This window comes from Neopelma chrysocephalum, unplaced genomic scaffold (genome assembly GCF_003984885.1).
Source record: "Neopelma chrysocephalum unplaced genomic scaffold, ASM398488v2 Primary Assembly neopelma1_76, whole genome shotgun sequence".
Taxonomy (NCBI): domain Eukaryota; kingdom Metazoa; phylum Chordata; class Aves; order Passeriformes; family Pipridae; genus Neopelma; species Neopelma chrysocephalum.
In genome coordinates this window covers 14320546-14348393 of record NW_020897737.1, presented here as the reverse complement: position 1 = coordinate 14348393, position 27848 = coordinate 14320546, and the positions used below count along the sequence as shown (strand labels likewise).

At 46.5% G+C, this 27848-nt stretch overlaps 1 protein-coding gene across 2 annotated transcripts in view; it reads right to left on the bottom strand.

The window, feature by feature from the left end:
• The window catches only part of C2CD2 (C2 calcium dependent domain containing 2), a 34054-nt gene extending 16617 nt beyond the window's left edge, over positions 1 to 17437 (bottom strand). The window contains exons 1-6 of one of the 2 annotated variants that reach the window (XM_027689183.1): positions 17066 to 17437; positions 15019 to 15117; positions 5457 to 5576; positions 4975 to 5076; positions 1885 to 2007; positions 1463 to 1583 (exon numbers count right to left, since the gene is read on the bottom strand). In XM_027689183.1, coding sequence (XP_027544984.1) covers positions 1463 to 1583; positions 1885 to 2007; positions 4975 to 5076; positions 5457 to 5576; positions 15019 to 15117; positions 17066 to 17362 — 862 coding nt within the window. In that variant the 5' untranslated portion in view covers positions 17363 to 17437. The remainder of the gene's footprint in view (positions 1 to 1462; positions 1584 to 1884; positions 2008 to 4974; positions 5077 to 5456; positions 5577 to 15018; positions 15118 to 17065) is intronic. The other variant, XM_027689182.1, reaches the window with a different exon arrangement.
• Positions 17438 to 27848: the final 10411 nt, after the last annotated feature.

Here is a 27848-nt window from a genome sequence, read left to right as displayed (position 1 = left end):
TTTGTTTCTCATGCTCAGTTCCAAATGTTTACACTCCCAGAGTTGCTAAGGAACCAGCGAAATTCCCTTCGTCTTCTTTGACAATAGCAAATGGGGATTTTGCCTCCCAACATCTGTGTTCCCAGAACAGAGCACGTTAATTGTCCACTCTTCCTCTCATTTTCAGGGAAGGTGCAGAGAGGTTTCTCATAAGGTCAATCTTCTGTTCCATGCACTGTATGCACATAAAGGTGTCTCATCTCATGATTTTTAAATGCAGTCAAAATGATTTGCTCTTTTGGAAAGCTTAATTTGCACTACAAAATTGTACAGTAATAACAAATCATAGAATCATAGAATGGTTTGGGTTGGAAGGGATCTTAAAGATCATCTTGTTCCAACCCCTGCCATTGGCAAGGACACTTGCCACTAGACCAGGTTGCAGTTTCCAGCACAGTTTTATTTATAGAGGACATTTCACAGCACACAGTTCCAGAATTGCTTTAAAAATAATTTGTTTTTAAAAGAAAAAACAGCCTGCAGAAATTTTTAGGGGAATCACTTCCAATCAGCATAAGCAAAGCAGCATTATGCAAGAGTCTAGGGCAGAAACCTATTACGTCTAACTGAAAAAAAGGAGTACAGCAAGTAGGATATATTTATCCAAAACTTGTGCCCTGCCTAATTTAGCAGCCAAAAGCTTCCATTAAAAAGACTGTTACAGAACTGTTTAGTGACTGTAAATAACAGAGCCTCAAATTCGTATTTCTGCTGACAAAACCTGAAATGTTCCTCCTCGTGCCTCAATCAGCAACAGAGGCCTAACTGCACTTGGAGAAGTCTGAATACTTATAAGACAGGCTTGGTGCTACTTTGCAAAATCAATACAGTAACTTCACTAGGCAGTGACCTCCTTTCTGGCTTCAGTCTCCACTTGCAAGAGGTACTGCCTCCCCTACCCCCAGAGGTACTTCCTTAGGGGGAGAAATCCTGACAACAAAAGATCACCTTTGAAGAGTTTACACAGAGGAGGAGAGTTTCAGATAAACCAGAAAATTGCTCAGAAGTAAAGAAAAGCAGCTGTAAAAAATAAGATAACGCTGAATCAAACCAATGTCACTGCCAACAGCATAAGCCAAAACCTGCATAAGCAGGACTAAGTCAGCACTGGCACTGGTTGCCCAGAGAAGCTGTGGATGCCCTGCTCCTGGAAGTGTTCCAGGCCAGGTTGGATGGGGTTTGGTACCAGTGGAAGGTGTCCCTGCCCATGGCAGGGGGGTTGGAACAGGATGATCTTTACGGTCCCTTCCAACTCAAACCGTTCTATGATTCCATGAAGTCTGTTTCTCAGAGTAAAGCAATTCCTTGTGAGAGAAGGTCGTAACCCAGAACTGCCAAATTATTTCGCCCAAAGGGGAAAAAAACCCAAACCAAACCATCCAACCCTGCCTGAATACGAGCAGCACCTCACGGGGTGCGTTACCTGCAGCACGGTGATGGGTCGGGTTTACCGCGATGTTCTTCACCAGCAGCTTGAGTTCATGAGCCCTTGGAGGTTTGGGAGGACTGGTGCCCTGAGGGAGAAGGCTTGTGTTCTGTACATTCTGCAAAAGGCAAGCAGAACAAGGGGGATTGTGCACGTGAAAGTATCACACTGACGTGAAAGTATCACACTGATGTAGGGGAACAGAGATGAGACGGAGTGTAACACCAACAAAGAGCCACGGGGGCGGTGTGATCACAGAGCCCTCGCTGCCAAAGGCTACGTTGTTTCAAAAAACCTCCTCCAGTTGTTTCTGATCACCCAACGGTCTTAAATTTACTCATTTGCGAGTCATGGATATATAATAAAAACACGAAGCAGAAGGATGCTTCTCAAAGGATTTTGGCAGGAGTAAGACTTACCTGAACCTCCTTTGTATCTGCAGGCCTCACACTCAACACTACAGATGGAGAAGCTGAGCTAAAGAGGTTCTTCAAGTCATCTCTGAGCGTTTCAGGTATTGCACATGTCCCTGCTGCCTGTCCCTAGGAGGAAACAAACAATCAGGCTTCTCAAAACTCAGAAGAAGGTAAGGTAAAATTAAATTTGGTGTATCTAAACCACCAAAGCTATCAAACATTAACTTTGTCAGAGAGGGACATGGTTTCTGTTGCCAACAACAGAATTTAACAAGAGATCATGCAAAGAATTACTTAAATTTCTATATTATGCATTAAAGGAAAACTAGAATTAAACAGTTAAAAAAGTCACATGCTGATCTGAGAGCTAGGAAGACTATTAGCCACAAAACCAGAAGTTTCACTAGCAGCTTTTATCTTATGATGGGTGTTTTAAAGATTTTGTGCTGCTCTGCACTGCACAGAGGGAGCAGATCAGGTCATCAGATAAGCAGATCGGCACCGTTCCACAGATTTAACGGGAGTTGTGCCAGCCTGCAGCAGCTGAGGAGAAACTAATCCTGTGCTGCACTGACACAAAAAATATTACAGCATCTCCTGGAGGTCTTCAACCTTGCTGAAAAAGTGCACTGCAAGGACAGGTAGTCGTGATGCTCTGGGGGACTGGCTCGTGAGCTTTCCTATTCAAAAAGTCTCATGGCTGTCTGTGCTTAGCACCACAATCTCTGAGGGATCACAACAGACCACAGGTTTTGATTACACACTTAGCTTCATGACTGCTATGATAAGGTGTATGAAGACAGTGACCTGCCCCTGCACTTTCTGTGTTCCTGGAGAATGCCTGCTTCCCATAGCATGCTCCTCAGGAATTTTCTTCTGCTCAGCTACCTACAGGGAGTAGATTTTTAAATTAAGCTTTCCCAGAAGGGACAGTCTGACACCCAACAGCTCTGAAGGCAGCACAGGAGAAATCTCAGTGAGGTTTCTCACTGAAAAGATTGAAGTAGGAGACAAACATCTGACCTAAAAACAGAGGACTCATCCATCTTTTCCCATCTGATACCACACTGGGAGACTTTAGTGTTGTGAGGTTACACAAGAGGCCAAACAGATTTGGAGTAACAGCCCTTCCCCAATTACCCAAGTGTTACAGAAACATTTAGGGTGTTTCATAAAAATCCCAGGAATGCCGTGTACAGAATTCCTGTTTTACTACTGCCTTCTTACCCAACTGGCCTTTGATGACAGGTTCAAAACATACAACAGCATTGGCCAGTCCCACAGAAACTCTGCTGTACTCACACCGTGCTCCCTCAAACAGGAGCCAAGGAAAGAGGCACCTCTGCAACTTGCAGAGAATACTTGTCTACTTTAAAAAAGATTTAAGTAAATTAGGCTGTTTAAAGCAATTTCCGTTTCAGCAATTTCATTACTTAAGTTGTTTAAATAAGCAGATAAACTGTGGCTAGTCCTCACTGTTTTGGAGGTAATTTCCCTCCCCTGCCTTTACCTTAACACTGCTTGATGAACAAATCAAATTCTAAAATCCTGGCTGCCACTTGCTTTGCCATCAACCTTTTCTGACATTTGTTATTTAAAAGAAACAACAACAACCACAGTCACTGGACTTCTACCCATAGGTATTTTCTGTTGTTTCCATAGTTACTTGGAAAAGAGATCAATTAAAGAGCCTCCTGTCAGCCCAACCTCATTTTTAGCCATCCTTACTCAGAAAGTCATGCAAACCCGAGTCAGCCAGGTTGCCAAACACAGCTCAGGTTCACCCAGCCATTATCAACAGAAAATGGGTTGTTATACCCAGCCTGTGTGATGACAAAACCTCCGTGTAGATAATCACAAGTAATTACAGGTATTTATTTGTACACACGATCTTGCTTCCCAAAGAGGAAAAAAAACCAGGACACAAAAGCTGACGCTTAAGTTTAGGAGCTGAAGCAATTTCTGAGGTGTAGGTTGCTCACAGGTTTTAGATCTTTGTTTATTGCCTCCCCTCTTCCCTGAGTGCTAATAGAAACTTCAAAGGGAAAATAAAGCCTTTAACTATTAAGAACTTAACAGGCTCATTCTAAAAAGGTGGGCAAAGCATAACAAGCTGCAACCCTGCAACGCCGGACTTGGGCACCTCTCAAAAAGCTGGTTTGTGAAGTCCAGTGACTGCAGAGTCATCTGTGTTTGTCAGGAATAATTTAATGACTGTTCAATATGTGGATAATCAGCATGTCACCCCAGCACGTGAGGGTCATTTATACTGCTATGTGTGCGCAGTAAAATCTACATTAAAGCACACTTCAAAAGACTTGTCTGTCTTTAGTTATGAGTTTCACATATTTGCGTACAAAAGCTGTGGCAATAAATGAGGGCATTCAGTACAGGGCTTCAGAAGCAGCTCTACAATAAACTTATTTTTTAACAAGGCCTTCAGTCTGAAAAGCAACTTCACAAAACACAAACGTCTTCACCCTCTGTTGTAAGAAAGGCTTAAGTCACCACATTTATGCCAAAAAATTATAATTGTGAAGGGTCAAAGGCAGAAGAGAATCTCAGCCATGAAGAAACTCTTTCAGGGGAGGTCCCAGTAAAACAATCCCTAACGAATCAGCTGTTTATATACAAAGATAAGGTGCAATTCCAAAAGCATCAAAATATTTTTAGATCGTCCCATCATTTCCTTAAACAACTGTATTTTTTCACAGCCATTTGTGAACTATTGTTGCCAGATTTCAAAACTGGTTTAAATTAAGGAAGGAGGAACTTTGCAATTGCTTTGATGGGGATATCATTACAACTGGGTTTTTTAATTATTTTAGAAGTGCTCAGAGAGAAAGTATTTAAGAACAGACATTTTTCAGACACTTTTGAATTTGGACAAAAAATGTTTGCAAAGTTATTTGTCCATCAAATACAGACATGAGTTATCTCTAATGCCCCAGTAATCTCTACAGATGCCCCCAGATTTCAGAGATGGAGGGGTTTGGTGACTGAGCCATGGCAGAGGCTTTACACTACGTTTTGGACCAAAGGGAGGGAGACCCATGTTCTCTACCACTACAACAAATAAAATTACTGACTGACCTCCTGCACTGCTGGCTGGATTTCAAAGTTGATTTCATTGGTGTTAATGAGGAACCACTCAACTTTGACATCTTCTCCTTTGTCTTTCACGGAGAGCTGGAGCTGTGGATAAGAAAGCAGTTATTGGAGTGTCCTGTAGAGAAATTGCAGGCCAAGCCCCATATTAAGGCTTGACAAAGGAAGAATGTTATAAGTAACTTCAAAGTGACAATCCAAGAAGGCAGAAGGTGCTTAATCTTTGTGAGTGCATGCCAGTCAAAAAAGAGAACTGTTCTATACATCTGACTACTCTACCCAACATGTTATTTATCCACAGCCTCCTGAAGAGGCGGCATAATTTATGAATTTACCACTTGCCCTAGAGGGAAAGTGTAACGTTACTAAATGTTTTACCAGAGTTAACACAAGTGAATTATGCAGTTTGCAAACAGCTGCGGGATGAAATGTAACAAAAACAAAGGGAAGAGAGAGGAACCCTTTACCTGCAAGTGAAGTGGAGACAGTTTCACACTGTAGGACTGAGGTTCGGCGGCCGCGGGCGAAGGGTCAGAGACAGCGACAACAAACCTTACAGAATCCCCCACAACATTGCAAGAAACCACCTAAAGAAGTAAAAAGGGCAAGGGGAAACAAAGGAAGAGAAAAACAAGTTAGTCTTCAGAAGGTTTGGTGAAAGCAAGATAGGAACTAAGGAAGGACTTCAGGCTATCAGAATTATGCCAAATTCCACAGGTGGGAAATTCGTAAGCAATTTCATGAATGTTCCTTCTCCCTTCTGTACGTTCTTCTAAAAAGATGTAGTTCCAGTGTTCAATTCTGCACATGAAATTTAATGCCTGCAAATTATGCTGTTTCTCTAAATTTCTTTTGTATTATTACCTAATTCAAAAGTAACTCCTCACCTGACAAAGATTCCTTTCAATTTCATGTATCTAGATATTAAAAGCTCAAAGAGGCAGTTTTGCATAAGGGAGACAAAGATGTTTGTTCTTCTTCCTCTTCTGCTCAGAACTAAGTAGCCTGACACAGGACAGCTGGTTTCACCAAACAATCTTTAGTTTAGTGGTATCCTGCGAATGTGAAACCTTGGCATAACCCTGCTGCTACAGAAGAGGATTTTGCCTGAGTAATTCCAGTTCCCAGGGGGATGGGAAAGAACAGGAGCCTTCAAAAGTTTATTCAAGCCTTTGGCCAGACCAAGAAAGGTCCTGAAATTTGGTGTCAAAACTAAACATCTGGGAAAACTCTGTATGCCACCAGACTGCAACAGACTTTGTTGAGTCCACTCCCTCACTTTTACCAGCAGTAATTTAACTTGTTATCACACTGAGTTTACAAACACCAAACAGTTTTTCCTCCCTCTCCTCTGCAAACTGACTGGGCTGCTGGAGCTGCCAGGCAAAATTCCTGGAGTGTGCGGGCTGGCGGCACAGGAAAAGCCCCCAAGGATAGAAGTCGGAAAACATTCATTACACCACAGAGACACCATCACTTTGCAACCAGACCTGCTGGCTGGAGACATCTGCTTGTCACTGACCCTCCTCTGTGGTTACTGTCCCCACAGCTCCACTGGAAAGGACAGCTGAGCCCTCCTTAGACTGACTCAGGCGAAGGTAATCAGGTCAATGCAATGCGCAGACAAATTAACTCGCTGCGAGATCTGTCTGACAGAAACTCTGCATGATGCTATTAAACTGTGTTTGTGCACTCACTGCCCCACTTATGGGCACTGGAATTGAAGCTGAAGGCTTTAAAGTGAATCATGTTCCTTCTGGAAGATCCTTATCGTCCCCTCCTTAAATATATTTCGTCTCCCTGGGCTCTCTAGGGTACGTTTTAAGGATTGACCAGAGCATCATCAAGGGTTTCAGAGCACAACCATTAAGGTAGAGACTTAATTACAAAGGAGCAGGGGGTGGGGGGGCAAAGATGACAAATAAAAATCCCAACCACACCCACGAGCAACAGGGTTTGCCTTTTCAGGTTTGTCTTCTGCAAATTATAGTTCAGAAGTGGACAAATAGAGAGAGCTCACCTCTCCCCTTTCCCAAAGTCTAAATTCCCTCAGAATTGATTTCTGACATTAATCCCATACAATCAACATGAACACCCACTATTATGGTAAAATATAAAAGATTGTAAGGTATTTTTAATAGCTAACAGGAATGAAGAGCTCAACTGCTTATTTTACTTCTAGCTGAGTTGAAACACAGAATCACCCCATTCATGAGGGCCTGACATGGTGGCTCTTGGAAGACTTCAGAAATAAGCAGGTTCTTCCCTCTTTTTAGAGGGAAGAGGAGCAAAAAGGACAGGCCTGATGCAAAAGCTGCTGACACTTGCATGTCCTAAATGCAGTGGTTTATCATCCATGCACATTTCATCCACACATCCACAGGAAGTTCAGCGCATGCAAAACAAGTTGGACTTGCTGCACATGTGATGCAGAGCCAATCATCTGGAATTTCTGGATGTCCAGGAGCCAAGCTTGCCAGGTATGTGGTTGATTAATGCTTTAAAAAAAAAAAAAAAGTGTGGCCAGAGAGTTTATGTGCCACTTGTTTCTTAATCATGTTTAATTCCAAGTAAAGCATGGAAACAGACAACGAAGGTGGTGGAACTTTCATTCTTCTTTCTACACTTTGTCAAGAGATGCTGAATTGTTTTTTAAAAATATTTTTACCTTTAGCTTCAAAGCCCAAACCAGTAGGGTTTGCACTTTTAGTCTCCTTGATGAATTTATTTTCTGCCAAGACATCTACTAAGTCCTACTCCCCTTCTGCCCTCACTTCTAATAAAATAACTGTGGTCTTCAGGTACAGACGTGTTATTTTTTTAATCCAATCAGAAAAAGGAGTGGTTCCATGTTTGTAAATGGAAAATAACATATCTTTGTATCAGCTGAATCCCTTTGTTCTGGGATCAGGATGGATAAAGGGGTCAGAATACTGAAAGCAGTAGAATTCTGGGCTAGAATTTGAAGAGAAAGCCACTTTGTTTCCATTTAAGATCCTGCCATAAGTGGTGAGAAGTTGATTAAAGAGACCACAACTATTGTTTCCCTCGTTAAGTGACATTCCTTTAGAAGTGTAGATGACTTTGATAGACCAGAGCAGAAACATAAAGGCCAATTTTCCCAGGAGTCACACAAAGACAAATACTGAAGCTTTCTGTGCTGTGTTCCTCTCCCTCCCATGCTCCCCATCCAACCTGCTTCCTCAAACTCATTTTCTCTGCACAGATGAAGAGCTGGAGAAGGGATGATCAGGCAAAGCATCCCTTTCTGGTCGACAGGGGAGAGAAAGAGGAAGGACAGACATCCAGAGGAACCTGAATGGGAAGAGAGTTGCCCTTCAACTTCATTTATGTTCCTCTCTCTCCCACTCCACTTACCAGGGACATCCCCAGTCATCAACACTTTGTGGTTTAGTGTCTAGAAAACCATTCATTTTTATAACAAGCAGCTCTTTAAAAATTAAGCCCTGCACAGCAGCTGGGACCTGCTAATTCTGGACTCCTGGAGGGGTCACCCCCAGCTCTCTTTTGTGATCCTACATCTGGGCAAGACAGACCTTCTAAGGAGGTAAAGTAGCAGCACAAAGAAACCAAGATCAAGGTATTTTCCCCCTCCAGCACCTCTCTTGGCACAAACACCCCATCACCAGCCAAGGTCTCTCCATGTGCTCTGGGGATCTCCCACGGAAGGGGTTCCCAGCCCTTCCCCGGGTACCTTTGCCTGCAAGGCTGTGTCCCTGCTCCTCCTCAGTCCTCTGCCATCCCTTCCCATACTCAGCTGACTCCTGGCACGTGATCACCCCCATACCAGGGTTATTCCTGCTGCCTCCTCACCACCCTCCAGCCTCCCCTCTCCACCCCTGGCCACGCTGGCCCACGATGGGGCCAGCGTGGCCCAACTGGGCTTTGTCCCCCAGTGAGCTGCAGGTGCTGTGACACAGCTTGCTTACAGGTATCTAAAACTGTTAGTACAATTATCCTGAAAACAATTCTCTTCCAGATAAACAAGGAGACTGAAAAAGCACTACAGTTGGAGCAAGACTAATTTTCTGAGCAACTCGAGTGTCCAAACTTGTGCACTCACAGCTATTAAAACCCTTCCCCTTGCTTTGCCCTCCCCCTCTGTATCTTGACATTTTCCCTTTGCAGTTCCTCTGGACAGAGCTGCAAAACCTCAGTTTTTATTCCTTCCTGAAGTAGCAGCAGAAGTTGCTTCATCTCAAGAAGCACCGTGCTGCCCCTGCTCCTCACACGTGGTGTCCTCTCACCTCGAGGTTTAACCTTTGGCACTGGCACCCCAACAATCTGTGGGTTCCCTTTTTGTTACTCCTCCCTCCCCTCTCCAAGGGCAGCAGCAGGTTCCCTCCCTGAGCTGAGGGGAGAAGTTCTGACAGTCCTGATGGGGAAGATCTTCTTCACCTTCCCCAGGCCTTGACCACATCACACGTGTGTGTAAAACCCCCAGCAGTACAGACCTTGATTGCCTTTTTTTTGTTGTTGTTTTCTGGAAGGAAATCAGTTTCACAGCATGTGGTATTTATTTACAGAAAGAACAGGTTACTCGGGGTTACTCACCAGTATGTAAGTAGTACAAACATATAACATTTTCACAAGAAAATTAGTATTCACCGTGAGGCAACCACACAGTGAAAGCTGCCTTGATCTCAACCATAGGGATCAGATTTAGGATCCTCACCATTTCCCATATTTCTCCCAGAGAAATATTTCTCCCATATTTCTCTGGGAAGGCTCTTTTTTGGCATGGAAAACTTATCTTCTCAATGGCCACACAGACAGTTTGTGTGCTTGGCTTAAAACACCACCATAAGATAATTTTTCCAGGCAGAAACTTGTGCCTTTTGATATTCATTAACACTGAGCTGTTCAGAAGAAGAATTACATGATTTTCTTTGTTTACCAGAGCCAATGTTTTAAATTCTTTGAGGGGGTTTCTCCAGCTTCTTCACCAACCCCTCTTCACCCAGTTTACCATGTGACACAGACCAAATGAAGGAGAGAAGACAAATGCAATATCTAACCCAGGCACAGGTAGGTGTGGATTTTTAGGAGCTGGTATCAAAGTGAATTTGCCTGCAAATGCAGTGAGACAACCTCAAGTCAGTTTTCAACCTGATGGCAAACACCACGGTGAAGGCAGGGTGAGTGATGGAATGAGTGCAGGAGAGAGAGATTCCAGCTCAGCCACAGAAACAAGGCAGAAACTGATAAAACATGAATTTATCCACTCCTTTGAGACCGACACATACAAATTCAAGTATGCGGGAAAAAAAAGGGGAGAGGGAGTAAAACAAACAAGCAGGGAGTACAAGGAGACAGGACAGGGAGAATTTTCAATCCACCTATCAAGTTAAGTGAGCATCAAACGGTGCAAGGACAGGAAGCAGTCCTCACACTTCAGAAGGGGGGAAATAAATAAACACCAGAAACAGACCTGCTGGTTTGGCCTCACTAACATGCAAGTCTTGTCAAACCATCTGAGGGACAGCACAGCTGAAGACACAGAGGCCAGCAGGAGACAATGAACCCCAGGAGAAGTTTGCCAGTTTGTGCTACAGTAGCTTGGAGAGCAATTCAGTTGCAGAGACAGAATGTACCTGTGGGGGGGTGCTGAGGCATCCCTGATCCCTGTGCCAAGCCAGCAGATGTGGCAAAAGCCTTCAGGAGGCCCACACACATCTGCAGTAGCAACCCAAGACAAGACAGGCTACCTGACAGTGCCAAAACCAGTATCATCTCCTGGGAAGCAAACAAATCCCCACCCTGATGTGCTCCTTGGACAAGACACCCACTTCTGAAGTACCTTGGATCATTGTGTTGTTGTGTCTGTCATTCCCAGGTTAAGGGGAATGGGGATGTGCTTTTGAATAGGGAGAGGACAGCGAGCAAGGAGGTGAAAGCTGGAAACAAGTTACAAAGGAGCCTGTCAGGTATCAAACCTATTGCATAGTTAACATCCAAAATCCCTCAGGAGAAACCTGAAAGAAAATGTGATGCTCAGGAAAGCAAGCTAGGAAACAGCAACATAAAGGAAGACTAGGACATCACACAGGAAAGCTGAAAAACCTTGAAATGTAGGAGAGAAATGCAATACAAAATATGCGGTGTGTGTGTTTGTGTAAGAATTAACAACTACTACTCACACAGAGAACATCTTATCACTGGGAGAACACCACAGGGAGAGAGACCTGGATGCAACAAATCAGTCACAGTGTGAAGCAGCCACAGGAGGCAGATTGGAGCCTAAAACCCCTCAAGGAAGTACTTTCAGGGACTAAAAGATGCTATCTCCTTGCACGGTGAGACCTCACCTGTAGGGCTGTGTGTCACTTCAACCACCAAGTTCAAGAACATGGATTTAATTGGAGCTGCTGCTGTGAATGGAGAGACTTATGAGCCAGGACAACGTTGTGAAAGCAGACTTAAGGAGCAACTTATGTAGCCAAGCTAAACAAAAGCTGGAAGGAAATACAATTCCTTCACAATACATTTACTGACAGCAAGAACCATGGAAGAAGAGTAAACACAGTAAGGATAAAGGGTTATACTCGTACAGAAACTAAAAAAAAAAAAAAAAAAAAAGATAAAAGCTGCATGGGCCATAATTCCACCTAGGTTTGTAAAAAAAACCCCCAGTCATTGAAGCAGCAAAGCTCTGGGACAGCTTGTCAAGCAAAATTGGAGGTAAAAGACAATATAGCAACTTATTATCACTCATTAAAGGAATGGCACTCTGAAGAAATTTTATCCCTTTCCAGTTAAGCATGAAGCAGAAAAAGAAAGAAGAATTCTGTGGTTGCCTGCTCCATCCAAACCCTCTGTGCCAAGTCCCCAGCAAGAGAATCTTCCTTTTCGTTGCCTTTTTTGTTGCTGTCGCTGTTGTGAAGTTCAAATCCTCTGGAAACAGACTGCACTAATGGAAAGGCTGGCAGAAATAGCTAAGAATATTCCTAATGTTTACTTTATTAAAACAAAACAACCAATACCACACAATGAAAACAGGCCACTTCATTCTATATATTTAGGCTCCGGCCCAAAACTGGGAGTGAAGGCGACGCATAAACAGAGGCTTTATCAAGGAGCAGTGTGGTGTAACCTTCAGCCACAGAGCAGCTCTGTTCCCATCACAACAGCTTTGGCCAAGCTGAGAAGCAGCAGCATTCCAACCGTGTCTGCAGCATTTCACTGTGGAGCAAACACAGTTTCACCACTTCCAGCTTCTTCAAGGCCAGGACAGTGGGTACATACCTAAGGACTGCAGGTGCCAGCCCGTGTCCTGGTCATAAACAGGGCTGACAGCAGTAATATAATAATTACAGTCTGCCTGGCTGTTTTTTTGGAGCAAGACTCCCCAGGCTCATCACCTGGCTGTGCTCCATGGCCCAGCACACAAGAGGACAGAGGACCACCCACCTGATAGAGGCCTCTTATCAGCACACAGCTGCATGAAAGCACTGCACATCCCATGTTTACTGCTATTTTGATCCCTCACCCTCAATCCTCTGCTTCCTTTGATGGCCACAACCCTTCTGATGCAAGGTCTAAGTCATATTTGAAACGACGTGCAATAAATCAAACCCTGGCTGCTGAGCCAAGGCACCCACACGCTCCTGCCATACAGATCACAAGTAAAGCAGCACGCTGAACAGGTTGCAGGAAAAGAGTCTTGTGTGAGCTGATGCCTCAGGCAAGTGCAGAGCTCTGTGGGATGCTACAACACTGACAAACACACAGCACGTGGTCACAAACTGCATCCAGAGCCAGTCACACCGGTAGAGACTTACAAACATCTACCAGAAGCTTGAGTTTGGACAAACTGCAAAGAGAGATTTCAATTTCATGTGCAAATACCAAGAGTTTGAAGAGCAAGGGAGGGGGGCGAAAGAAAACACCACAATAAACCCCTTTGGACCCTGGTATTACCTGAGGAATATGTAAGAGACAATTATCATATAAAAGAACTCCTGAGGTGTTTAGAGAAAGGTATGCAACTAAGGAAGAAGGGAAAGTAGCTACCAGAGTGCCACTCTGAGGTTATTATACACTGAAATTCAAATAAATACTCAGCTTGTAACCTTAACTGAAGGAATAAGAATAATTTAGAGAAATTCTTCCAGCAGCTGTGCACAAGGCTATAGAAATGGGTTTTTTGGAACAGTTCAGCACAACCCAGAGGATGAAAGCAAACCTGGTTTAGTCGAATAAATTTTTAAATGTGCTTATATTTAAGCTGCTTTGAAACCACACTAGATTGCTGTCTGCAGTGGGACAGCTCGATTAACATGCTCAAATGGTTCAACCAAAGGTCAGAGAGAAGGACCAGAGACTGCACAAGGGAGGGCGGAGGATTCCAAAGCCACAGGTACGGGAGAGAAGTTCCCTGGATTCAGGCTGCCAGGGAGTCAATGCCTACTCCTTCCTGCTGCCCAAACTTCACCACAGCAGGGAAAGGTGCCCACAGGGTACTGTGGGCACTAACTTACCTCCCTGCTATGGCAGTCAGAACCTACAGGTAAACAACACCCAGGTTAGCTGGGGACTGCAGCAGAATGTTCCCTGGGTACGACAAGACTTCAGGGGAACCCAGGACTGCAGCACTGTGCCTTGGTCCTGGCACCAGTGTTAGCCTGGAGATGATGATGCTCTCACTGCCCAAGGGCAGCCAGCAGACCCAGATCTCCTCCTGGCCATCTCCCATGAAAACACATTTCACAGAATCACAGAATCAGCCGGGTTGGAAGGGACCTCCGAGATCATCAAGTCCAACCCTTGCAGCTCTGCCCAATTTTCAGCAATGTTTTAGAAACACTGCACTGCAAGACAACAGTTTCTTGTGCTGTTACTTGCCAGCTTTTATTTGCAGCAGATCTCCCTCGGGTGCTGGCTTCACACATTACACAGCACATCCCTTTCAGACCCAGCAGCCCCCTGTCCTTACAATTCCCCATCGTGGTGTCTTCCAGTGGCACAGAGTTAACACTTGTGCCACTTCTACAGCCTCACTAAATCCAGTCTCTCCAGCCCCATTTCTGGGAGGAAAAAAAAAAACAATCAATCTACCAAATAAAAAGAGAGAAAACAAGTGCACAAACAACTTTACAAGTTCACAATCCCCCAGCTGCCACCAGTCAGGGTGTGCCTCTAAGTTGTGTATCAGGCAGATAAGCATGCATAGTTTTCAGAGGAATCATAGTAGAGCTGCTTAACATCTAAATCAGACAAGCAAAGCAAAATAACAGAGCAAAACTAAAAGAAAAGCTGCAGGCTAATTTGATGCAGGTGCCTAAAGCTGAGCACAAGCTCGGATGTAAGTAGCACTTACAGTCACTAGGACAAAAATGCAGAATAATAATAAGCATACATAGATCTTTTTTCCCTTTTAATGCATTTTTGCCCTGTTCTAAGAGCCACATTCTGCCTTATTTTAATTTCACAGGCACTAAAACACCTCCCAGTATGTGCAGTGGGAGAGGAAGAAAGAAATCACTTGCTCCTCACAGGATTCAGCACAGTCAAGACTTCACCCCCAGGACTTTGCACCTCTTCCAATGATCCTTACTCAGCTCCCACTTATGAACCAAACCTGTCATCAGCCACACAAACAGCAAGAGGCAGACAAGGATGTTTTCCTGTCCCGGAGGAGAAATGCCCCTTTCTTTCTTTCTTTCTTCGTGGAGTCCCCACCCCACACTTCAGCAATAGGATGGGGAACCATCCTAAGGACTGTGGATGTGGGGGAGAGGGCTCTGCTCTGTGAGCTCATTGAGGGCGTACCCATAAACTTGGCATAACCCTGGTTATTGTTCATTTGGTAGAAGCCCTGGAGCACCTTCTGCTCGTGACTTGCAAAAGAAGTGAATCAATGCAGAGGTTTATTAGAGAGGCAGCCTCTTACCAGCCTGAGCAAACGCAGGGCAAGGGTACAGGAGTATTGACAAATAAAGCTCCCACTGACGCTAATAAAAGTTAACATTTCCTGCCCCACTGGAACACAACGAATCCAAAGTTTACCTTCTCTTCAGCTGACTTTACAACACTAATAACTTCTTTAACTGCCAGCTCAAGTGGTTCTGGTGGGTCATCTTCCTCAAACGTGAGCAACTGAGAATCCTGAGAAAGAAGAAAAAAAAGAACCATCATTAGGTGATGAAGCCACTGCTTGAAAACAAGTGATAAAAAATGCACTGCCAGTCAAGTTCCTGGAATTGCAAATGTATGTCAAAACTTCTACGTATTAATTGCATGACACCTCACTACATAATATAGGGCAGAGCCTGAAAACATATACTTAGGACATAACAATGGGCCTAATCATAACTCATCTTTCTCTGCAGTAGAAAAACCAAGGTGCACAACAGCACAGTGCAGAGCAAAGCAACCGAGTTCAGTGAAACTGCTCCTCTTGAGTAAGGATTTATCAGTGCTGCAGTTTGAAAAGGCCTGTTTGCTTTGGCCTAATAATACGGCTGCACTAGGCTATGTGTGCCAAAACTAAGAAACCCCAAATATCATCTGGCAGAGGTGAGGAAAGAAGGCTTCCCCTCCCCAGTCCTCCCTGTCTGTGACGGCAGGCAGTGCCGACAGCCACCCAGCCTCCACACAGGCAGCGAGGGGAAGGCAGCGTTTTGGCAAGTGAGGTCATACTTTCAGAAGCATCAGCGCTGCATTCCCCACCTGCTCCCCGCACCGGGCCGCCAGCCCCGCTCCCCTCGTCGCCCGGCCTTGTTTTGCACGCAGGAATTTCATTAAGCTGCGCGCCGCTGACATTGTTTTGGGAGCCTGACAGCGGGAGCACGGCCACGCTGCAGTGCCAGGCGGGGAACGCGGCGCTCCAGCTGCTCCCCCAGGCAGGGAGGGTGTGCGCGTCCCTGTCACAGCGGCTTCGGTCTCTGCGCAGGGACGGGAAGCTGCCACTTGTGCCCGGTTCGCTTTCAGTTCCCAGCACCTGTGCCCGAGTTCTCTGGGCTCTTCTCTTCCACGAGTGCAGGGCAAACCTTCATTTCTCAGCACAGCCCGTGCTTTTCTCCTCGTGCAATTTGAAAGGGCGGACGAAGTATTTTGCTCCCGCTGCCCTAACTCACAGTGGTATTTGGAAAGTGTTAAATTTACATTCCTTATCTTTAATACACACATGTTGCCCCACTCTTCCTTCTTCCCCAGCCTGCTCCCTGGCATGCAAGCAGAACGGAACCTCCTAGGTCTAAGAAGTCTCCCCCAGGGAGACGGATGCAAGGAAATTTGGAGACCTGGGGACACGCCACTTCCTAGATAGTTTAGCCCCAGCGTTTTCCACTGACATGACAAGGGTTCAGTCCTCAGGACAAGGAAATCAGGTTGCCACAACCTCGCCTAAGCTCCTCACCTCTTAGACCCGGGCATACCATTACACACCAGGGATCAGGATCCCATGCTGTGCTCTTTGCGGGAAAGGCAGGTTGGGATGGGAAAGATTGCCACGTTTCGTGCATCCTCCCCGACTCAGGTTAAAAGCAAACTGACCAAACCCTGAGCATCCCACCAACCCAGCGGGTCTGAGGGACGCCAGCCTTTGGAGTTACACTACACACACACACACACGGGTTCAGCAGGGCCTCAGGCAACACGGGGGAAGCCCAGCTCTGGGAATTATTTGCCGAAGGACGGGCCGCAGGCCCAGGCCAGGAAGTTTCCATTGTTTCCTCCTCCCCACGCCCGAACAATGTTATCGGCGGTGCGAACCCCTGCCAGGGGCTGCGGGGGTCGCGGCTTCCCTTTCTCCCCCATCCTTCCCAGCTCCCACGCGTGCGCCCATCCCGTGCCTCTGCCCGGCTCCTTCCTGCAAACCCCTGCCGAGCAGCCACCGAACGCACACGTGTAAATACACAAACACACGGAGGGGCAGGAACACGCCGGCAGCACCCCGGTTTATCCCCGGAGCAAATCGCAGCGTCCCTAGGAGCGGGGACAGCCCGGAGCCGCGTCCCCCCATCCCGGCGAGCGCGGGGCGCCGCCCGGAGCATCCCGGCCGGGCATCCCCCCCCTCTCCCATCCCTCCCTCACCTGCATCCCCGGCACTCACCGCCCGCTCCGCCGCCTCGGCCCGCAGCGCGGCCACCCAGGCCCGCCGCCACTGCCGCCTCCAGCTGCCCCGCGACAGCGCCCAGGCCAGCACCGAGCCGCCCTCGTCCAGCAGCTCGTCCCGCGGGCCGGGAGCGGCGGGAGCCGGGAGAGGAGGCGGCGGCGGGCGGCGGCGGCGCCGCAGCGCCAGCAGCGCGTACTGCACCAGGTACACGGCCAGCGTGGCCAGCGCCGCCACGAACAGGGCGACCAGCGCGCCCCAGCGCAGCTCGGCCAGCCCGCCCGGCAGCCACGCCATGGCTGAGCATAATGGGGGCCGCGGCTCCGGAGCCCTCTCTCCGCGGGAGCGCTCGGCGGCGGCCGCAGCCCCGCGCTGGGCTCGACCCGCGGGCGGCGCAGGGACCGGCGGATCGGAGCGGATCGGATGCCCCGGGACGCGCCGCCTGCCCCGCCCGCCCACGGCGCAGTCCCCGCCCCGGGGCGGTGCGGGGGGAGCCCGGACACGGGCACGGGCACGGAGACGGCTCTGGGGATGGCCCCGAGCGGCGCAGGCGGTGCCTGCGGGGAGGGTGATGGGGTTGCGGTGATGGGTGTCTGGTGCCCCCGCGGGTAGAGGGGGGTAGAGGGGCTCGTGGTAGGCGCCCGGTGCCCCCGGGGGTAAAAGGGTGTTGGGGCGGGCTCCTGGTACCCAGGGTGTTAGAGGGGTTCGTGGACCTGGTTCCCGGAGATACAGGGGGGTAGAGGGGTTCGTGGTGGGCGCCTGGTATCCCGAGTGAAGAGGGGCTCGGGCTGGATATCGGGTGGCCGGAGGTAGAGGGGGGTAGAGGGGTTTGGAGTGGGCTCCCAGTGCCCCCGGGGGTTAGAGGGTCTTGGAGTGGGCTCCTGATGCCCCGGAGGTAGAGGGACTCGGGGTGGGCGCCTGATGATGCGGGCATAAGAGGGGTTCGGGGTGGATGCCTGGTGCCCGGAGGTAGAGGGGGGTAGAGAGGCTCCGTGGTGGGTGCCGGGTACCCCAGGTGTAAGAGGGGTTCGGGGTGGATCTCTGGTGCCTTGGGTATGAGCAGGGTTCGGGATGGATGCCTCGTGCCCTCGGAGTGCTCTGGGGGATAGAGGGGCTCTGAGTGGACTCCTGGTGCCCTGGGGGATAGAGGGGCTCTGGGTGGGCTCCTGGTGCCCTGGGTGTGAGAGGGGCTCGGGGTGGGCAGGGGGCAGGGGCTGATGTTCCCTGAGCCGGTGCTTCTCACCAAAACCCCGGGCAGAACGGGACAAAAAGAGCGCTCCCAAGGATGGGTTAAAAGGGGGAGTTTCAGTAGGGAGAGTGAAGACACAGGTGCCAAAAATAATAATTTTTGTTGTTTTTCTTGCAGCAAAAGGTTTCCCCTTTCCTACCAAGTGATGCTGTTTGCACGCTAAGCAACAACTGCAAATGAAAAGCCACGTGAAGAGCCCTGCGCGTCTTTGCACACATAAATAACCCTTCTAATGTCACTTGAGGGCACCGTGGGTTGGCTACAGATGGGCCTGGCTCCCTCCCCCAAAAAGGAAGATCATATAAACTTTGTGTTCAGGAGGCTGAGGTTTACTCAGCTGGTTTGTGGCAAAATTATGAATCCCAGTGTATGGAATTGCCACACTTCCCCTCAGTACCAAGCAAGCTTTCCAGGAAGGCACCCCTTTACACGTCAGGGTAACACTTGGGAGTCTGGGATCAGCCTTCACAGGCTGAGGGAACAGCCAAGGAGATTACAGGACATTTATTTTTCCCCTCTGCTTCCTATGGAAGGGTGATCATGAGCTTCCCTTTTCCTCCCAGTGCCTCTTCATCTCCTCTGCTCAGGATGTCAAACTCACTGGAAGGAGGAAAAACCCAGTTCCGTGTTTCATTGTGATCTGCAGCCTGGAACATCAATTCAGGACTAAGCACTTTCTGCAGACTGTGCTGAATGACTGTTGTTATCAGTAGGAGGTTTGCGATAAAGGGGAGGAAATTGTGTTTTGATAGTAAATAAAAGTTCCAGAATTATTTATTTTTGCCACGTTCATTTTCAGTAAGTTCCTGTTTGGTTTTCAGAGTGCTGCCTTATCAGCTTATCACTGTTTGTGTCCTCATTTTTGTACTGCCTTTTTTTGCCTGCTCTGTCTGTGTTTATCCCTGGGAGCTCCCATCCAAAGAACCTCACCTGAATTTTTTTCCCAATCCATGTGCTAAAACAACCTGTCATCGAGGCTGTAGTGAAGTGTCATTGTAAGTTCTTGCTCTGCTTGGGCTTTGGCCTTTTTAAGGGCAGAAAGATATTTTTGTTGCTGGAAACTGGAATTCCAGCCCCCTGGAGTGTGTGCCGTGGATCACAGAGGGGAATTACCAACCCCACAGTGCTGGCTCTGCTGTGGGAGCTGTGCAGGTGCAGGTGATGAGGTGCAGAGGCCATGTGGGCTCACAGACCAGACAGCAAATGCTTGTTTGCTGGACATTTTCGAGCACATTCATGGTTAGAAGCAAAGGTAAGAAAAAAAGGGAGGCGAGTGCATGGCAGAATCATGGAATGGTTGTGGATGGAAGGGACCTCTGGAGGTCCAGACCCCCCTTCCAATCAGGGCCACCCAGAGCCCATTGTCCAGGACCATGGCCAGATTGATGGCTCTTGAATATCTCCCTGGACTCTACAACTTCTCTGAACAACTTGTTCCAGTGCTTGGTCACCCTCACAAGTGAAAAGGTGTTTCTCCTTATGTCCAGAGGGAACCTCCTGAGTTTCAGTTCATGCCCATTGCGTCTTGTTCTGTCACTTGGGCACCACTGAAAAGAGCCTGACTCTGTCCTCTTTTCACCATCCCTTCAGACATTTATATACACTGATAAAATCCTCTCTTTCCCCCCCCACCCCTGTTCCCTCAGCCTTTCCTCATATGAGAGATGCTCCAGCATCATCTTAGTGGTGTTTCACTGGACTCTCTTCAGAGGAGACACAGCATTTCAGGTGTGGTCTCACCCCTGTTGAGTAGAGGGGAAGGATTTACTCCCCTCAGCCTGCTGGCAGCACTCCTCCTAATACAGTCTAGGATGCCATTAGCCTTCTTTGCTGGAAGGATATTTGTTGGCTCATATCAAATTTGCAGTTGACCAGGACCCACAGGTCCTTTCCACAAAGCTGCTTCCCAGCCAGCTGGCCCCCAGTGTGTGCTGGTGGCTGGAGTTGTTCCTCCCTGGGTGCAGGACTTCATGGGTCCCCTTGCTGAACTTTGCAAGGTACTGTCAGCCCATTTCTCCAGCCTGTCCACGTCCCTCTGGATGGCACAACAACTCCTTGCTGTGCCAGCCATGCCTCCCAGTTTTGTGTCACCAGGAAATTTGCCAAAGGTACACTCTGCCCCACCATCCAGATCATTAACGAAGCTGTTGAACAGGATTGAACCCAGTATTGGCCCCTGGGGTCAGCACTAGTTACAGGCCTCTATCAGTCTTTGTGCCATTGATCATCACCCTCTGGGTCCAGCCGCTCAGCCAGTTTTCAATCCACCTCACTGTCTGTTCATCCAGCCCATATTTCATCAGCTTCTCCATGAGGATCTGATGGCAGACAGTGTCAAAAGTCTCAGCAGACAATGTCCACTGCTCTCCCCTTGTCGACCAAACCAGTAATTTCATTGTATAAGTTTATATTGCCTTTGGTGAAACCCTCCTGATTGTGACTGATCACCTTGTTCCTCAAAGGTGTGGAATAGTGTCCGGGCTTAGCTGCTCCATCACCTTCTCAGGGGTCAAGGCAAGGCTGTCTCCTGGCATCCTCCATTCTTCCTTTCTTGGAGTTAGGAGTGGTGTTTGCTTTCCTCCAGTCCTTGGGCACTTCCCCAGTTACCATGATCATTTAAAGATGATGGAGAGTGGCCTTGTGATGAGATCTTCCATCTCCCTCAGCACTTGTGGGTGCATCCCATCAGGGCCAGTGGACTTACATATATCCCATTTGCTTAAGTATTCCCTGATCTGATCCTCCTTTTTCAAGGGTACATCTTTGCTCCATACTCTTACCCTGATCTCTGGAGCCTGGGATTCTTGGAGGGCCATAACACCAACATTTAATACAGTATTTTAGAATAAGAGGGCTCAGCCTCTGGGAGGAGGATCAAGTTGCTGCCTGAGAAGCAATTTGATAATTTTGTGTTATAAATACATTGTCCACATTTGCATCTATAAGATTAACAGGGCCAGAACATGGTTTTATCTGCTGCAGTTGGTTTACTGCAGGGATATAAGAAGAACGGGCTACTTAGGAGTCAGAGTATTTGCTTGGGACACAAGGAAAGCCCACGCTCCACTCACTGACCAGACACCAGGCAGGTAATTCAGAGTGCACCTGCATGATACCAGGGAGCAAACTGGAACAACCAGAGGCATCTTGCCATTTCAGCACAGCTCTGTACGTAGATTAACAGACCCTGCTGAGAGACCAGACTGATTAGCTGGGCTAATTTTAAGATCCAGACCAGTATCTTTGCTGTACCAGCTTTTCTCCTTAGGGTTTTCTGATACAGCACTGCATCGTGGCAGACAAACCCGCCCTTAGCTTGTCCCGTGTTTCAATTCCCCACATTTGTCACACAGACAGTTTTCTCTAATTGGCAGGAGTTTTGTGAGTCTAATTAGTGAATGTGAAATGGCAAGAAAGACTAAAAGATAACACTGAGATGTCAGGAACATTTTTCCTTCACAGAACTCTATCAACTGTCTTGTCACTAGAAATACTTAACATTTTTACTTTTGAAGGATACCAAAAACATGTAGTAGCTAATATTTAGTTATTTTCCTTTTTCATGAACCTTGTGAACTTGGAATAGCCCTCTCTGAACATTCAGGATCTCACCCATCAAAACCTAGCTCTGGGGATGTGATTAGTAAAAGTAATTAGTTTTTCATAATTCTGTGTACTCTGAAGCTGGGAGCTGTGAGTCTGACTTGCTCTTAGGCTCTGCTAGGTGCTATATTTTTATTAAAAAACTTCTGTGTTTCCCAAATCCCAGATTTCCTTTTAATTAGCAAGTTTTATATCTATATATCTATATATCTATATCTATATCTATAACTATATCTATATCTATATCTAGATATATATCTAGACATATAGATATCTGTCAGAAATGTAAAATGAGGGAGATTGATATAGAGTTCATTTTATAAGGGTTGTGGAACAAGAGAGCTATAAACGCATAATTCATTGTGGTTGCCTCACATGTCCTGTTTTGGTCCTTTGAAGTACGAGTTTTGTGAACTGTTTCACTCTGTTTTGGAAAGGCAAGAAGAAAACTGCAGACCTGGAGCTTCCTCTGACCTAAAGTGATGTCAGAGTAGTTCTAGAATGTTCTGCTGGTAGAGCTGCCTGAGGCACACGAGCAACAAAGAGATGAAACATCTCACTCGTTCACTGGGGCTGCCAGGGTCTGCAGCTGTTCTAGGTGCTCTTTTTCACCCTGCAGACAGAAGGCAGGCAGAATTTTAGGACCTTGACTGTTGGTGTGAACTTTCAGCTTTGTTGCAGGTGGGTGGAATGGTGGCTGGGACTCGACAGAGGTAAATGTGTGTGACAGGGTGGGACACAGCAGGGCGTACACTCAAACCTACCACCTGGAATCTGAGATCACCCTGAGTCCCATGTGACAGATGTAAGGGAAGGGAACAGGATGAAACCACAGCTGCTTTAATCGGTTTCATTTTTAAAGCTGTGAGCAGAACAATGGCAAAAAAAAAATATTATGGAGTAGCTTCAATCACTGCACTTGAATGATCACTTACACTATTACAATGCACAGAGATAAAATCTACCCAAACCTTTCCCACTGATTCTCTGCCTCTGAGCTCCAGAGTATATTTTCTACACATGAAAGAAAGAGAAGGTTCCTAAGAGGCCACACATGCAGTCTAACACGAAGTCTGAAACGAGTGCTTTGTAGGGCAGTATAATAGTGTGAGATATGCTTTGTCTGGCAAAACTGTACTTTGGCCAGCAGAGCTCTATCCAGTGTTCCAGGACTCTTTTACTGCTGTGCCAGAGACAGGTAAACAGGTATGTCCTTCCACCTGCTGCCTGTGGCAAGCTTGCTCAGGAGGGCAAGGAGAGGCACAATCCCAAAGCCAGAAGATGGTCCTGTCCTTATGTGCAGTCTGTTTTCTGTAGCCCCTTTCTAGGTGAGATTCAGCACGTGTGACACATCTCATCTCTTTGGAGTCAATACTTTTGAGGCTTTGTGACAGCTGTCTGAGAAGGAGAATGATGGGTGTGCAAAGACATGGAGCAAGGGTGATGTGGGATGCCCAGAGGAGCCTCCTTGGAAGATGGTCAGCAGCCTGGCACCAAGCAAGCTTTCATAACTAGGAGCTGGCATGGGGGCAAGGAGACTGGTTTTTGATCTGGAATAACCCCCTCAACTCCTGCGTTCCAGAGAACATAATTTTCTTAATGTAGGAGTCTTTCTTGCTCCATACACAAAGAGCTCAGAGATGATGACATCATTAGACCTCCAGGTTGACTTCTCTTACTTTCAGTTCTTTTCCAAAATCAGGAGACACCTGATCCATCCAAAGACCAAAGAAGAAGTGGCCTGTCCACCATGACCTCACAGCAGAAAAACTTCAGCTCAATTAGGTCATTCAGTTCTTCTTTGCCCAAATGCCTACATCTCTTAATTGCTTAAGAGGACCTGCTGCCAGGAGCTGAGCTTTTCATTAGATCAGAAAATTGCTTTTATGGCTTTGTTATTATAAGTGGCATTAATATACAGTCCTGGTCCTAAAAATGTCTTGGAAAAACAGCCATGCCCCATGAATATAACTGTTGACAAACTGCCTAAGCTTCAAAGCAAATGGGTCACAATGTTCTGTTTTTACCAATCATAATTTTGAATTATGTATTTAGACATAAAGCAAAGCTGCAAAGCCATGTTTAAATTCTATCAGAACCAAGCTGGTACACCTTGGATACTTTACTTTCTTTTGAAGACATTCATCCACCAGAAATACAACCTATCAAGAGGTCGTGGTTTAACCCCAAAACCAGAACACAAGGAAAAAGAACATGAGAAAACAGACAAATAATTGGCACCATGGTGTTTGTATTTGTTGCAGCACATCAATATCCCACCCATTAATTTTATAAATGTCATTTATAAGTGTCATAATTTTGTCATATTATAACAATTTTGCTTTTCCTTGTAGGATCATACTTTTCCCTCTCTCCAGATCTGAATTCAAACTGAAAGAGAGAAGGTTTAGATTAGATATTAAGAAGAAATTCTTTACTATGAGGGTGGTGAGGTCCCTGGAATGGGTTGTCCAGAGAAGCTGTGGCTGCCCCATCCCTGGAAGTGCTCAAGGTCAGGTTAGATGGGGCTTGGAGCAACCTGGTCTAGTGAAAGGTTTCCTACCCATGGCAGGGGGGTTGGAACTGGATGATCTTTAAAGTCCCTTCCAACCCAAACCATTCAGTGATTCCATGATTCAATACCTGGTAATTAACCTATTCCTAAGTGATCACGATTTTGCAAAAGGAACAAAGGCAAACAACAGACATTTTGTCTGGAATTGCTGACAATTGCATTTCTTTTACTAGTTGTATCTAACACTGCAATGGAAGAAGGAAAATTATTTTTGTGGCTGTTATTTTTTATTATGACGTTGACTCTTCAAAAATATATAAATATATTTACCAAACTTCAGTAAAATGCGCGAGCTTTTACAAACTAAACCACGACAGACAAGTTTTTTTTTTCTTGTTTGTTTTCTTTTTTTCCCCTTTCTTTCCCCTTTATTTTCACCGATTCTATTCTCTCCACCAGAGAGCGCCAGGATCACCAGAGGTGGCGATGCTGGAATTGTGAGCCTGCAGCACTCGGAGCCGCTTTCCCCAAGGACGGCACTCCAGACACGATGGGGGATTCCAGCTTCATGAATTTTCTCGCCTGTGGGTTAATTCAGGCTCAGAGTTGTGTCCAAACGGTTCAGGCTTCCATTGTCCAAGCTAGAGCTGAAGAATCTCCTGACAAGGAACTACTGGAGAGATTAGTGCCTCTCCTAAATCTTGGGCTCCAGCCCAGGAGATGGTGACTTCCCAGGAATGTGGGCTTCTCCCAAGCAGTAAAAACCTCGTGTGCCCCTCAGATGTTTGAGGACACCAAGACCAACTGGTTTTGGGAATGTTGGGCATCAGAAAGAAGAAAGGACTCGGTCAGTAGTAAAAGAGACCTTAAAGTTTTCGATTGAGAGCAGCAGCACTTCAACGAATTTTGTAGGAAACCTACAGCAAGAGTATGAAAGAAAGGCTTTGGAAAAACTCGGAACCCTCTCAGAGAGCAGTGAAAATGCTCCAATTCAGCTAGACAGCTAAGAAAATCCAAGGGCATGTGCCAGTTTTGTGCCAATTTGTCAATCCCAGAGCACACCTCCATGGATGCTGGGCTATGGCTAAAACATCTGAGTGTGGAGCACGTGGCTCACTCATAACGTGGTTATTTATACAAATCCAAGGATGATACAACGTGTTATGGCCCCAGCAAAGGGCAGAAAGCTTTAAACTCTTCAGTCCTGAGGTCACATTATGTTCAAGTGGGTTGACTTTATGTTACTATAACAGGTGCTGACTGCAACTAATGCTCCTGCATTTTCTTAGGCTGGGATGGACTGGCCCCCTCCTTGACGTTCCCAACAGGGAGCCAAGGATTCAGGAGTCTGGAGATGCATCTCACTCCCATCCCAGCTGCCAGCCAGGCACAAAACACATTGCTTGGTGAAGGAAATACTGGAGAAGACACCTTTGGGGCAAAGTGTGTTGTGACACACCTTTGGCCTAACAGGGAATTTTCTCCAAATTAACTTCCATGTAACTAAGCCATATTTAAGCACACTCACATGCCTTTTTATGTACACAAATGCATATATATATCTAGAGAGAGCTTCACCTTCAGTGTGATACTTCTGAGTGTGGCTCTTCAGGTGGCTGGGATGGTGCAGTCCTTTGTTTCTGGCTCCTCCTAAGGTCTGTACACAGCATTAGAGGTACAGAACAGATTATAGGATCATGTCCATAAAATGAATGTTCTATGTGATTCTCCCCTTCTTGAGCCTTGTATTTGGTAAAAAACTACCCAATTTCAAATCTCATTTTAATATCTGTGGATCTCCTCCAGACTTATTCAGAGTGCCAGTTTAGTGGGTTTACATTATATTCTTTTCCCTTGTGCTTTCAAAAAATGCATTTACGTGCCTTTACTAACCTCAGTCAAATTTTTTCCTGAAACAAGTGACCTGAATGCAAGCTAACCAAGCAGAGTTTCCTTCCTGTGGCATTTGGCTGCTCAGCTGACTGATGAGTAAAGAAGAGGCAGCAGCAAACACTGCACAGCTGTAGTTGGCACACCTGGGGAAGCCCTCAGGATGTGCAGCCTTCAAAGCCTGCTCCAAGAGGACCAAAATTTCCCCCGGTGCCAGCCTGTAGAGAAAATATTATTAAACAGCTTTATGGGAACTTTTTCATCCCTTAAACTGTTTCACAGACTTTATAGCATAGAGTAATGGATGATAAGAGTAATGGATGCAGTTTCTGTCAGCCAAAAAGGGTTAGAAGGTGTCGTACCCCAGGAACACCTCATTCATTAGGGAAGAAAGGAAAAAGTGGCAACCAAAATAGCCATATTCATCACAAATGACACCTTAAAACAGAGTCTGGTTTTTTTTGTTCTTCTTGTTTTTGGCAGGGCCACAGCGTGGGCTCTTCTGTATCTCACATCCTTCTGCTGCTGTCATCGTACTTTCTCTGACCTCTTCTGGCTTGCTGCCCTTTGTTCCTTCCAGAAATATCATCCGTGGAGGTCTAATAGTAAAGATGATCCTGTTAGTGTTTGTATATTAAAAAAAATGAGTGGAAACGGGAAATATCATCTGAACAGAAAAGTAAATAAACATTACCGGATTTGTTTGCAGAGCAACTGTCTTAGAAATGGACAACTGGAATGAGAATAAAAATAGCCATGGAAACAGGTGCAGTGCTCATGATATTATCTTTTTATCATTTTGATTTGCTGCTTGAGTTTTATGTCAAGTACAGGCTGTATGATCTCCAGAGTAGGTGTTTTCTGTGAAGGATTTAAGCAGAAGTTTGCTCTGAAGCAGTAATGGAGACAGGCCTGTGTGTTGATCCTAACTGGACGCAGGAAGAGCTGGAGGAGTTCCTTAGGCTGAATGGAGAAAGAGAGAGCCAAATCTCTGGGGCTTAAGACTCTGTGAATGAGTCAGAGAGCAGCTCTCTGCCCTCTCTTTGCCTTTTCCACAGCTCACCTAACTTTGGAGGAGCAGGGATGCTCCACAGAGGGACAGGCCAGGAGCCCTTTGTCCCTGTTTTCAAATCCTCTTGAGCTTGGAGTGCCCTTTCCAGCCTTGATCCGACCAGTTGGCAGAGTTGGTACTTCAGCTGTGCCCTGTGTTTCACCTGACCTATTGCCCCACTCCTTCTAACAAGACAGTGCACACAGTGACAAGCTCTGGGGTGAAAAGGGCACGGAAATGTTCAGCACATCCTCTTGCTGCAAGTCTCATCCTTCCCACCAAGACCATTCCTTGATATCCAGTCAGTGGTTTGTACAAAACCTGTGGGAGATTAACTGTGGAGACCTTGTCTCCTCTGTCAAGTGTGAATGAAACTGGTTTGACCAAAATGCTCAAGTTAAAAATGGCAAAGGGAAGCAGATGTGGGGTCCAAGAAGCTGAGAAAACAGGCCTAAGCATTTTGAAAGACAGGTCT